Source organism: Euprymna scolopes, chromosome 1, assembly GCF_053919585.1.
Source record: "Euprymna scolopes isolate OS-2025 chromosome 1, ASM5391958v1, whole genome shotgun sequence".
NCBI lineage: Eukaryota > Metazoa > Mollusca > Cephalopoda > Sepiida > Sepiolidae > Euprymna > Euprymna scolopes.
Window position 1 is genome coordinate 182,153,757 of NC_136482.1, and position 13,283 is coordinate 182,167,039.

The 13,283-nt window shown below is 32.0% G+C and overlaps 1 protein-coding gene across 11 annotated transcripts in view; it reads left to right on the top strand.

Moving 5' to 3' along the window:
- Window positions 1-13,283, top strand: part of LOC145277896 (voltage-dependent calcium channel subunit alpha-2/delta-2-like) — a 445,906-nt gene that overhangs the window by 413,406 nt on the left and 19,217 nt on the right. For all 11 annotated transcript variants that reach the window (XM_080129937.1, XM_080129974.1, XM_080129993.1 and 8 more), the window contains 5 exons: window positions 1,497-1,660; window positions 4,413-4,483; window positions 5,885-5,963; window positions 10,115-10,176; window positions 11,772-11,798. In XM_080129937.1, the coding sequence (XP_079986063.1) occupies window positions 1,497-1,660; window positions 4,413-4,483; window positions 5,885-5,963; window positions 10,115-10,176; window positions 11,772-11,798 (403 nt within the window). The remainder of the gene's footprint in view (window positions 1-1,496; window positions 1,661-4,412; window positions 4,484-5,884; window positions 5,964-10,114; window positions 10,177-11,771; window positions 11,799-13,283) is intronic.

The following is a 13,283-nucleotide window of genomic DNA, read 5'->3' on the forward strand; positions in this document are numbered from 1 at the left end:
ATATGAATATCGTTCTGTAAATAATGTTTCTGTCGTGAATAAATTGTATTTACCTTACAATGAGCGTGTCTACTTATTTATTTGAAATCCATAATTCCGATATCCCCATTTCTTCGGACACAGCGCAATCCAAAACAGATTATGTGTTGCAGTCATTCCAACAATCATCATCATCATCGTCATATAAATCTGAAGATTCTATTGTTGGCATTGGTTTCCCTGATATTTTTCTAGTCAGAATTCTTTTCTAGAAAGATACTGGGTACTTAAGAGAAGCAGCATGTGCATGTGAAGGTTGCCAACATTCTAAGAGAAAGTGATTTTTGTGGAATATGCTGGATTCAAACTTAGAACACCAGGTCATCAGTTCGTGTCATTAACCACCTGATCGTCGTCACTTCCCATGCATCATTATTATTCCAATCATATTCATAAATTTATCTGCCATGTTTCTTGGACACAACAAAAGAAAATCAGAAATCTCTCCTGAGCTTTTTCACAAGCTTCCAACATTCAAACTAAACTGCACAGCACACACTCTCTCTCTCTCTCTCTCTCTCTCTCTCTCACACACACACACTCTCACTCTCTCTGACGCACACACGCACACATTCACATATATGGCCATATGAAATGTTCTTCCTCCTGAAAAAAACCATTGCAGAAGCATGAATGTCCTAAACTGCAGGAAGGTTGTTCAGCCAAGGAAAACTTGAAAGCAATATTGGACAAGGCTGCTGAATCATAAGAAGTGGAGAGTGAGCTTAAGTAATATTAGAAAACGTTTGACCCCTGAACAAGGGAATATATATATATATATATATATATATATATATATAATCTACTATTATATAAATGCTTCCAACGTTATATAAAAGGAACTTTGTGTGAGTTTGTTCCCTATGGATTCTGAAATGGCTGGGCCAATTTTGATGAAATTTCACACAAATGTACTTTATGTATCTGGCAGTGTTCTTAGATAGGTTTTGTATCAGAATGTCTTCAATAAGTATTGATGATTGAATAATTGAAAAAAATCTTATTAATAATGAAACAGGCGATTTTGGCCAAATTTAACACCACAAGTGCATTTGAGAAGTTTTATTACCTCACAAGCAGAAAGGCCCGGCATATAAAATCGACAGTAAGTTCTTTAATATGGCAGGAGCGCATTCAAAATGAATGTTTCTGTTTAGAGCACAATTGAAGATTTGGTTTCTTATTCATGGGATCACCACAGCAATATCGTCATAAATCTTCTTAAATCAGTTAAATAGTTTTCTGTCTGTTCTCTTTTCAATAAGCTTAGCCAAAACAACCTAGCAAAAATTTGCATAAAAATCATATGTAAATTTAATGTTTATTTTTATCTATTTGTTTTTATTCTCTATCGATTACAATATTTTTATTATTGAAAAAAAAAAGGTGTTAGTATTTTTTGTCTTTTGTTGTAATAACATTAAAATTTGTGATGTATTTCTTGAATCTACTTTCAGTGATTGGTGTAACCATGAATCATAGCCGAATTATGGAAGAAATGTTGGCTGCAACAGATACAGGAAAGAGTACCCATTGTCGTGAAAATGAGTCGATAGTTTGTTATTTGTTGGACGATGGGGCCTTTGTCATATCAACCAACCAAGAAGAAAAATTAGGCGAAGTAAGTATTTTAATTTTTTTTTGGAGGGGGGGGGGTAAATATTTCAGATAAATTAAAAATAAATAAAAATAAAAAAGTATTTGAGATAAATTGGAAGTTGAGGGGGTATTTCAGACAAATTAGATGGCTTAAGTAAAAAAAATAAAATAAAATAAATACTTTAATAAAGCAATTAAATCCAACAGAATGGATTTTGAATTATCATAGACAATTCTGCTAGGTTTTATCTTCTGTGCAGAATTGCAAAGAATTTAAATTGTTAATTAAAAAGTGTAGTGGATGTCGTTGAATGCTGTTTATCACATTGAAAAAGTAATGTTTACAGATGAACAACAAATAAAGAAACAATGCTCATTAACTGCGTAACTTACAAACCGTGTGAATTTATTACAGGCAACTAGTACAAGACATGTTTTACAAGAAAGTCAGGAGGAGGGTATTTTTAACACATCCACTCTGTTTGATGTCTCAGATGTGAAAGAGAAAAAGAAAGGAAGTCGATATCGCCACCTCTGGGCTGAAACATGCAACTGCTGGAAATAAGGGGCGATAACCATATATGTCTCAAACATAAGAGTGTTATGCATTGTGTCCGTGTGTGCACTGCATGCGAGCTAGGTTGGATAGTAGTTTGACAACACGGCTCTATAAATGTCAATTTAATTCTATACACTTTGACGTATACGTTCAACTGCTACCATTTGCTCATCACTTTACCTTTAGCGGTCACCACAGTACAAGAAAGTTATCAACATCCTAAGTGAAAGCAAATTTTTGTGGAACAAACTTGATTCAAACCTGGGACACCTAGATTATCCGTCCGTGTTGTTAACCGCTGAGCAACCATCACCTCCCAATATGATAGATGTCTGTCTCCTAATAACTATTACTAAACCTAAGAATATGAAATTTGCTTGAAATCCTCTACCAATAAAAATATTTGTAAGCTTTGTTTCTTTATGAAGAAAGTCTATAAAATTTCTACTGAAATATTTTCTTTTCCTCTGATTTTATCTTTAATGAGATTTAAACATATATATTACTAGCAAAGCACCCGCTGTTGCCCAGTCATAAAATACATTTAAATATGATATTTTAATTTATGCAGATTTCATATTATTATAGAGCCAATTCTCTGTTTATTATTATATTGTACGCAATATATAGTAATGATTTAAATAGTAAAAATAATGACTGCCATCAGTTAGAATCGAAACCCAAACATTTAGCACTCCAGTCTTAGTCATTACCATTTAAGCTATCATCAGAAAATGTGAAAATTTAATCAACTTATAAATGTTTGCATATGCATATAAAAGCACTAAGTCGACATATGCCTGCCAAGTTCCAATTTTTTTCAATTTTGACCTCTTAACAGCTATTTTTACTGGCCACAAAAAATGCAATCATTTGACCTGCCTCATGCCACTTTGTAACCCTGCATCTTGGAAAAGATGGAGACACACACACACACACACACACACACACACACATTGTGAGTTTTATTTATATATATATATATATATATATATATATATATATATATAGACTAGCAGAACCTGTGTCGCAGCATTGCTAGAGAAAATTTAAGAAATCAAGAATTTTAACTCTAAAAGTAAATGACTAGAAAGAAGGACCATAAAGAGTTATTTCATCGAAAATGCCTAGATAAATAGGGAATGAAATTATTTGAATAAAAACGATTTATTTATGTTCATATTTATTTATATTATAAAAAAAAATCAATTTGGGAATTCAAGTAGGACGACCCCTGGGGTGAATGTTGTATTATGGTGATTGAGGATTCTATTGAGGAAAATAATAGACATATATAAGGTCCCGTGACAAGGATGACCATAGACCCCCTTTCCTCAACACTTTTGAATGGCCTAGTGCCTAATTTATTTTTGTATTTTTCATAAATGCATTTTTAAAAAGAGTAATAAACTAATATTTATTACTAGATGACATGTGTTCTGGCATTGCCCAGGAAAGTAAATGAACTCAAGAAATTCCATGCCCACCTTTGAATGATATGGTGCGAATACAGACTTGACAATGTTAAAAGCAGATCTCCAGAACTTTCTATCATTTTGGGTTAATGTTACCTATTATTAGTACTTTCACAAATTATTGGTCATCATCATCATATGAATCTGTTGGCATTGGTTTCCCCAATATTTTTCTAGTCAGAATTCTTTCTAGAAAGACATCAGGTACTTACGAAAGTGAACACGAGAAGATTGCCAACATCTTGATTAAAAGTGATTTTTGTGGAACGAACTGGATCCAAACTTGAAACACCCAAGTTGTTAGTTTGTGTCATTAACCACTGAACCACTGTCGCCTCGCACAATTATTGGTAAGCAGCCAAAACCACTATTCCTGTAGGTACTTATCATGTTGATGTTATTCCAAAGCTTGAGTTTAAGTTTCATTGAAACAAGCATCCAAACGCTCTTCTTGCGACTGCTCATTGCTTTCTCTTCTTGTCGACTTGTCTTTTAAGGGGCAACTGCTCTAATTGTGTTTCAGAGGTATGTTTCATATGTTTTCTACTTGGAAAGAATCACACAATCATAATCTTACTTTCCTCTTTTGATGAGAAGCATTAGGCTTCGAAATACAGTGGTCTAAAGAGTTTTCCTTTTTCTTTATTGGTTGGATAATCTGATAAAGTTTATTTAACTAAACTTTCATCAATTATTTTGTATAAATATACATTATTAAATGAATTTCTTTCTTTTTTTAGATTGGGAAGTTTCTGGGTACTGTTGATCAAGAATTGATGGCCGGTTTAATAAACAACTCAGTCTATATGAAGTAAGACTTGTTTTTATATTTATTTTATATTGAAATTTTGTTTGATAGAATTTTAATAACGATTGAATAAGAAAAACAGAATGATTTTTTCAAATAGCTTTTAAAAAATACTTTTTCAAAAACTGGAAAAGTATGAGGAGACACAAAGTATTACAACAACTTATTTTGCTTTTCACAAACTAAAATAATTCGCAATTAAGATTGTAAACGAATGTGATGGTGCACATGACGCATGGAAAATATTTTACCTCAAAAAGATGCAACTTCAGAACATAATCGCCTCTCAGTAGAAGTCTACTGGCCTAGCAAGCTGTCCAATTAATATTTTTATTTTATTAATAAAAAAAAATTCTTATGTAACTCTGTAATTGAAGTATAATTGAAATTTGCTTTAAGTAAAGAAAATTACAATTATTGTATAGCTTGGTGTCTATTTACAAATGACCAAATCAACGTACGTTGTATATTGGGTTCTATATCATCGGACGATTTCTCGTATCCGAGAATTTCAATTTGCATCTTCCCTTAGTCTCACCAAACAGTCAGCATGGCCTTCTTTTGGTGTAACTTTGCTTTCAGGAAGTGCCGTGGAGCTTTGTTGGCATCTAACCACTGAGCTGAGTGTCACTGGTTGTCGTAAAGAACCCATTCTTCATCGCAAATCACAATCTGATTAAGAAACGGGTTGTTCTTGTTGCGTAAAAGAAGGGAAGATGACACTTCATAACGGATCGTTCTTTTGGTTGTCGTTCAATTTGTGAGCCACACATTTATCAAGTTTTTTTGTCTTTCCAATCTCTCTCAAGTGGCTGGAAATCGTTGTATACATTACGTCTAATTTAGAAGCAATTTCTCTAACAGTTGTGCGTGGATTTGCTTTGTCAACATGTGATGGCCGACCACTACACTCATCATCTGCAAGACTATCATCGCTGCCACAAAATTTCTTTAACTACGATTGTGCTGTGCAGTCAGTAGTAGTTTATGAGCCAAACACTTTGTTCATATAGTGAGCTGTTTCAGAAATTTTTCGGCCTAGCTTGAATTGAAATAAGAAAACTGTGCGAATTTACTTTTTTTCCATCTTGTATTCAACGTTTTAAAAAGAAGACATAATTGTTTAATTTAAATGATTAGATAGTGAAACGCAATCCTTTAATAACATATAAAAGTATCATAATAAAATACATCATTTGAAATCAAAATTAAATATTCCACAAGAACTTTCTTCTCAACCTAATATTATGAAAAAGTTTATAATTTAGTTATAAATAATAAGTTTATAATTTAGTTATTAATAATAAGTTTATAAAGGATTTAAATCGAAAGTTTTCTTACATAATAGGATTACTAATTTGGCTAAAAGTAATTTCTTAATTGCATTTTAAAATTTTCTTGCAGGCATGAAATTTCAGATTATCAAGCATATTGTCAAAGAGAAGCCAAAAAATCAACTGGAGGCTTAAGAAATATAAGAGTGGTAAGTATTTGTTTTTGTTTTTTAAACTTGAGGTATTCTTTTTTTTTTTTATATATATCAAAATCTTTTATTTGTAAATATTAAGAACTGCACGCCTGTGGGACTCTGTTCCATTTACCTGCTTTCCAACTGACTAAAAAATGGTTGTTCCAACTGACCAAAATATCCATCTATAGCCCTTGAGCCCCTGGAGGGGCATAGGCTATCTACAACTTTTGTAGATGTTTTTGTAGTGAGGAGTTCTCTTTATAGGGTGAGGGTACATACAGCACCTAACCTTCCCAAATGGTCACCCATCTGGCCAGGCTCAACATTGCTTAACTTTGGTGATCTGGTGAGAACCAGTGTGTCAACATGATTGTGCCGTATGACTAAAATATGGTTGGCTTCAAATTCTTGATGAACCATCCTCTTAAGTAATCCAATTTACCCAAGTCCCACTACTAAAGATTACTACGACATTTTCCCATTGACTACTGTACGCTCATTAATCCTTATCCTCGAGTGGCCTCCAGGCCTTGATAAGTGATGACTCCTTTGTAAAAAAAAAAAAAAAAAAAAAAGGACAAAAATTTTTATTCTGTTGGTTTCCAATTGTAAAATTAAACTCTTCTGTTCTTAAGCATCCTTTATTCCTTGTGCCACGAATCCGCTGCAGGTGATACTAGCTAGGAAGAAAATAAAAATAATAATCAAGATGAGAACAGTAGTCCAAACAATCCAAATAATTCAAATTATCAATCCTCATCTAAAAAATTCCAAAACATTAACTATTCTCCATAGAAAAAATGTGTTTGCATTTTTCTGGTTCTTGTGTGCATAGTTTTTTTTTATTTTCATTATAAAATAATCCTTCCATCATTTTTCTTGTGTTCACTTATAGGTTGTTTTTTTTTTTTTTTTTTTATTATAAAATAATCCTTCTATCATTTTTCTTTTTGTGCAATTATAGTTTTTTATTTTCATTATAAAATAATCCTTCCATCATTTTTCTTTTTGTGCAATTATAGTTTTTTATTTTCATTATAAAATAATCCTTCCATCATTTTTCTTTTTGCGCAATTATAGTTTTTTATTTCATTATAAAATAATCCTTCCATCATTTTTCTTTTTGTGCAATTATAGTTTTTTATTTTCATTATGAAATAATCCTTCCATCATTTTTTTTGTGTTCAATTATAGTTTTTTATTTTCATTATAAAATAATCCTTCCATCATTTTTCTTTTGTGCAATTATAGTTTTTTATTTTCATTATAAAATAATCCTTCCATCATTTTTCTTTTGTGCAATTATAGTTTTTTATTTCATTATAAAATAATCCTTCCATCATTTTTCTTTTGTGCAATTATAGTTTTTTATTTTCATTATAAAATAATCCTTCCATCATTTTTCTTTTGTGCAATTATAGTTTTTTATTTCATTATAAAATAATCCTTCTATCATTTTTCTTTTGTGCAATTATAGTTTTTTATTTTCATTATAAAATAATCCTTCCATTATTTTTCTTTTTGTTTTTTTTTTTGTTTTTTACATGGGGTTCACCACTTATCAAGGCCCGAAGGCCACTCAAGGATAAGGGTTATTGCGTATACAGTAATCAATGAGATAGTACTGTAGTAATCATTCGTATTGGGTGTTTAGTTAGAGTGTTTTACTTAAGGGGGTGGTTTATCAGGAGTTTGTTTATGTTGGACTTGAAGACGTCCAAGTTGTAGTCAGGTGGGAAACAGGCAAGCGGCAGGGAGTTCCACTGGCGTGCAGTTCTAAGAAAGAAGCTTTGCTCATGGAATCTACGTTTGGATTTAGGCACAGATAAAGAGTGGGGAAAATTATTGACAGTAGTTTCAGCCAGACGGGTGTTTCTCGTGAAAGATTGATGAGGGGGGGGGACGAGGGATTGGAGCTCAGACGAGCACCTGCCATGGAAATAACGATAAAACAAAGACAGGCTCGCAATGTCTCTTCTGTGGGAGAGAGGTTGCAGGGAAGAGAAAAGGGCATCCCCCACTAAGCCACGAAGTCTATTTTGTACTCTGTCAAGGCAGGATAGGCTGTTTTTAGCAGCTCCTGCCCAGATGTGGCAGCAGTACTTCATCCTTGGATGTACTTGGCTTTTATACAGATAGAGAATTGCATCAGTAGTGAGATATTTTCTGGAGCGGTAGAAGGATCCCACCATTTTCCCAGCGTCCCTGGCAACAGATTTGATGTATGTGTTCCATTTCAGATCAGGAGTAAAGGTCAAACCCAGAAGCTTGTCAAAACATGGAGCCTTCCCAAGACGGGAGCCATCCATTTCAATTGATGCCAGATGGGGATCAGAGCGTTGATGATGTAAAGATAGAAGCTTGGTTTTGGATGAATTAAAAGTGACCAGCCACCTCTTCCCCCATTGTACCATGTGCTCAAGATCAGAGGAGAGAGAATTAGAGAGAACTTTGTCATTTACAGCTTTTGATGTGTTGCCATAGATGATTGTGTCATCAGCATAGATGTCAATGAATGATTTAAGTATGTGTTTTAAGAGGTCATTGATGTATATCAGGAAGAGAGTTGGGCCCAGGATTGATCCCTGAGGGACTCCAGCATTAATACTGTGGGCCTCTGATTTCTGCCCATCAACCACTACTCTTATGAACCTATCAGAGAGAAATGATTTCATGATTGAGAAAACATTTCCAGTAATACCGTAGCTGGAAATCTTGTGAAGTAGGCCCTTATGCCATACCTTATCGAAGGCCTTCGATATGTCAAGAACAATTGCTCTGGAAAGGAAACCTTTGTCAAGAGATTCACTAATCCTATGTGATATAACCGTTAGCACATCTGCTGTAGATCTTGCAGAACGGAAACCATATTGCATGTCACTAAGAAGGTTGTTTCTGTTGAGGTGGTTGACTACTTCTTTATTTAATATGGATTCCAACAACTTACTCATGACACACAGGAGACTTATTGGTCTGTACTGAGAGGGGATGACTTTTCACCTGAATTCTTAAATACAGGGCATACTGATGACGTTTTCCAGGGTGTTGGAAAGCACTTCTTCTTAAGGCAACACTTAAACAGTTTTGTAAGTATGGTGGCAAGTTCTGGTTGGAGCTTTTTCAGCACTATAACTGGAATGCCGTTAGGGTCAGTTGCTTTACTGGAATCAAGGTTCTTGATTAGCTTGGCGACCTCACGCACAGATATTTGTATGTTGCATAGTGTGTTGTCTGTTATAGGAGGAAATACCTGGGAGTTGATGGTCATTATGCAATTATTGTTTTTTTATTTTCATTATAAAATAATCCTTCCATGTTTTTTCTTTTGTGCAATTATAATTTTTTATTTTCATTATAAAATAATCCTTCCATCATTTTTCTTTTGTGCAATTATAGTTTTTTTTATTTTCATTATAAAATAATCCTTCCATCATTTTTCTTGTGTTCAATTATAGTTTTTTATTTTCATTATAAAATAATCTTTCTATCATTTTTCTTTTTGTGCAATTATAGTTTTTTATTTTCATTATAAAATCATCTGTTCATCATTGTTATGTGCAATTATAGGTTTTTGATCATTATAAAATAATCCTTTGTTCTTCTGTGCAATTATACTTTCTTATTCATTATAAAATAATCCTTTCATCATTGTTCCCTCACTCATTCAAATTTTCTTCAAGTTAAAACAGTTAAATATAAGCACTTTTTAAGATGTTCATTTTTTTATACTGGCAAGCTTAAAATGGATATTATATTTCTCTTAATGTCTCTGTCCATTCTACTTTTTCTCTAAGGAAGTAGATAGTATGGGCTGATCTGGTCAAAATTTTGTATGAATCTCTTTTTATGTAACAAATTATCTGTTTGATGCACAATTAGGGATTAATAGGGATTAGTATTTAATGCAAAAATGAGTATAAATTTAATTATAACCCTTATCCCTGAGTGTCCTCCATGCTTTGATAAGTGGTGACTTCCGTGTATAAAAAAAAAAGTTTGGCATAAAGTACTTATTCTAAGTCAATGTTCTATCATTTTTCCCCCGTTTTATAATATTTCTTTAGGTTACTTAAACTTATAATAAAATAATTTATTGCAAATTTCAGGTCGTATATTATTTAGAATATTTGTATGTTTTTAATTCATTTCTTTTTTATTTTCAGCCTTCAGTGAATTTGATATACGACATTTTAAGTCTAAAATGGTGGGTCAATAAAGTAGCCTGGTAAGTTTTGAAATTTGATTTCTTATTTTTATCTTATAAATATATGAATTCCTATTTCATTTTGGGTTTCATCTTGCATTGAGCTACATGTGTCTATGCTGACAGTAAAAGTGAAAGGTCATTCCATAAGTAACGCATCCTATTTTTTGACTTAAAGAAAAAGGTTGAAGACTGGAGTGGTACCATTAAAACGAGCGACCTTTTTTGTGCTCGAAAATTTATTTTTCTACACGACTATTCTCAATGGATATTTGCTAGCAATGGAGTAGTGACTGTGCATGGATGTTTCGAACGTGTTTTGTCACTCACATTTCTGTCGCCACTCTGAAATCGATGATCCCATTTTTTAACTATGCTGACATCAATTGCATTGGCTTTGTAAACGTTCAACAGGCACCGGTTAACGTTGATTGGTTTAATTTTTTTCTGCATGGAGGAATTTAGTGACTCATATCTGTTTCTGAAGCATGTCCATGACAGGGGTTGCTTTCTTAGAGTCTCACACCATCAATATATGCAACAGAGAGATGAAAATTTCAAGTCATGAATGCATAAGCTCAGTCGTCATAACAATACAATTTGCAATCCCATCTGAGCCATTCAGGCAAAATAAGAAAAAATAGGAGGCATTCCTTTTGGAATAATTATCTGTGGGTTAGGGTTTTGAATTCTTTATGCTATATTACAAATGATAATTATAATGATACTCTTACCCATTACATTTATTTTATTTTGCTTTGCTGAGTAAAAAATTAACTTTTTTTCATTCTTTAATATTTTATTTATTTATTTTTATTTATTTTATTTCCTTATTTTCTTTTCTGAACAAGAAATTTTTTCCATTTTTATTTATTTATTTTTATTAATTAATTTTTTTTTTAATTTTTATGATAAAAAAGTGAGCACATGATTATTTTCAATGAAGAAAAAAAAAAAGCTTCTTTACATGGTTTATTACCATAATATATTTTTCACTGAACCATACTAACACAGTCTTTCTTTTCCCCTAGGCCATACTATCTACTCTCTACCCCATAATTTGGACTATACTATCTAATCTCTTTACCATATTTTTATCTACTCTGTTCCCTCTTTTTTGGGCCATACTATCTACTCTCTTCTCCATATTTTGGGCCATACTATCTACTCTCTTCCCCATATTTTGGGCCATTGTATCTACTCTCTTTTACTCTATTAGTATGATTCTTCCCAATATTTTGGGGTATACCATTTTTTCTGTTCCCTTTTTTCTAGGCCATTCTATGTACTATTTTCCCCATTTTTTTGGACCATACTATCTACCATCTTTCCTATATTTTACCCTCATCCATGTGCTATTTTCTTTGTCATATCTACACTCTTCCCTATATTATAGATCAAACTATCCACTGCTTTTTCTCTTCTCTTAGCCATACAAGCTACAATAAAATAAAAAATAAAAAAAATTAATTATTTTGAGTAATGGCAGACAAAACCACAAAAACACAATCTATGTTCGATACATATACATTCTCCTTTAAACACCATCTTTTTTTTTCTTTATGTTTTCCTCTAAAGTATTTTTATAATATTTTGTCTTTTATGTTTATTTTCAGGTCTTACTTCAGTTTCAACATTTACAAGTAAGAATTTGTTTCTAATTTTCTTTGAATATTATGTAAATTAATATAATCAGTATTTAAGTGGAATATGATCCACGTTATCATCTGCATATTCTGGCATGTTACATAAACTGTCAGACGGTGCCAAACGAAAACTTTGTGATTTTTATTTTTTATGAAAATGCTGGCCAATGTTAAAACTCTAGCAAAAAAGTTCAAAATTAAGGAAAAAACATAAATATAGAAGAAAGAAGTCACCATATAGTTATTTCAATAAAAAATGTTTTTTTGTTATTGCGAAAGTAAGACAATGAAAAATTAACGGAAAAATTTTTGTTAGAAAAGAAACATAGTGCAATAACTGATAGCAAACAATTGTTTTTTTGTTTTTTTTTTAATGATATTTTTGGTATTTGCACAGTTTATGAACTGTGCTGATATGATAACGTTATAATTTAGAAAGCCATTCTTAACATGGGGATGGTAGCTTTGTTAACTATTCTGTACTTTCACCTAACAATTTAATAAACAATGATACCATAAAAAATGTATTTAACATTATAATCCTATCAGAAAATAGCATGAAAATAAACTGCACAAGTATTTTTTTTTTTTTTTTGTGGGGAGGTCTAATTTTCATCCCTGTGTGTGTTGGAGATGGTGGCTTTCACAAATTTTTAAAAAATTATTAAATTTTCTGCCAGATATTTCAATCACGCTTGCCAATTGTCAGCTGCTACAATTTCGTTGGTTAAGCATTGCAGCATCTTCCAATAGTTTATGTAAACTGCTGGAATATGCTGACAAAACATTGGTTTTAGTATGATTCGTATTTTGTATAATTACTATAAAATCTTTAACAAATTGTTGAAATATTTAAAGACTAGGGGAGTGGGGGAGCGCCCAGCCTTACCTCATTGTAAAATATGCTTAAATATATTTTAATTCATGCAAATTTTGAATTTATTATTGCAAAGCCAATTCTCTTTTGAATATTATATATATCTTTAGTACTGATTTCAAAAGTTTTAAAAAAAATGACTTAAGTGCCATCAGTTAGAATCAAAACCAAAACATTTAGTGCTCCAGCTGTGTTCCCTATCGACAGATAGACAAGAAAGATTTAAAATTAAATTAAATTCAAGCTATGAATGAATTTGCACATGCGCAAAACTAATAGATTTATGTCGGCAAGTTGAAATGAACATTTTTCATTTCAACTTGCCGATATATGTCTATGCATTATATTCACATTTATTGATTGCATACAATGGCTAGTTGAACAAAAAATTCTGTTACCCCCCCACACACACACACTCATTTACCAAATATAATAGAGTAATATTAATAAAGACACTTTTATTGCTATCTCAAAAACACAGAGTAAAACAAAACCAAATATTATTAACCAATGTTAGAAGGAGTCACAGCATTGTCAAAGGTACAGTTTCAATCAAAGTATGAAGAGAAATGATGTTGATAATGATAATTTATTTGCTACCAGGG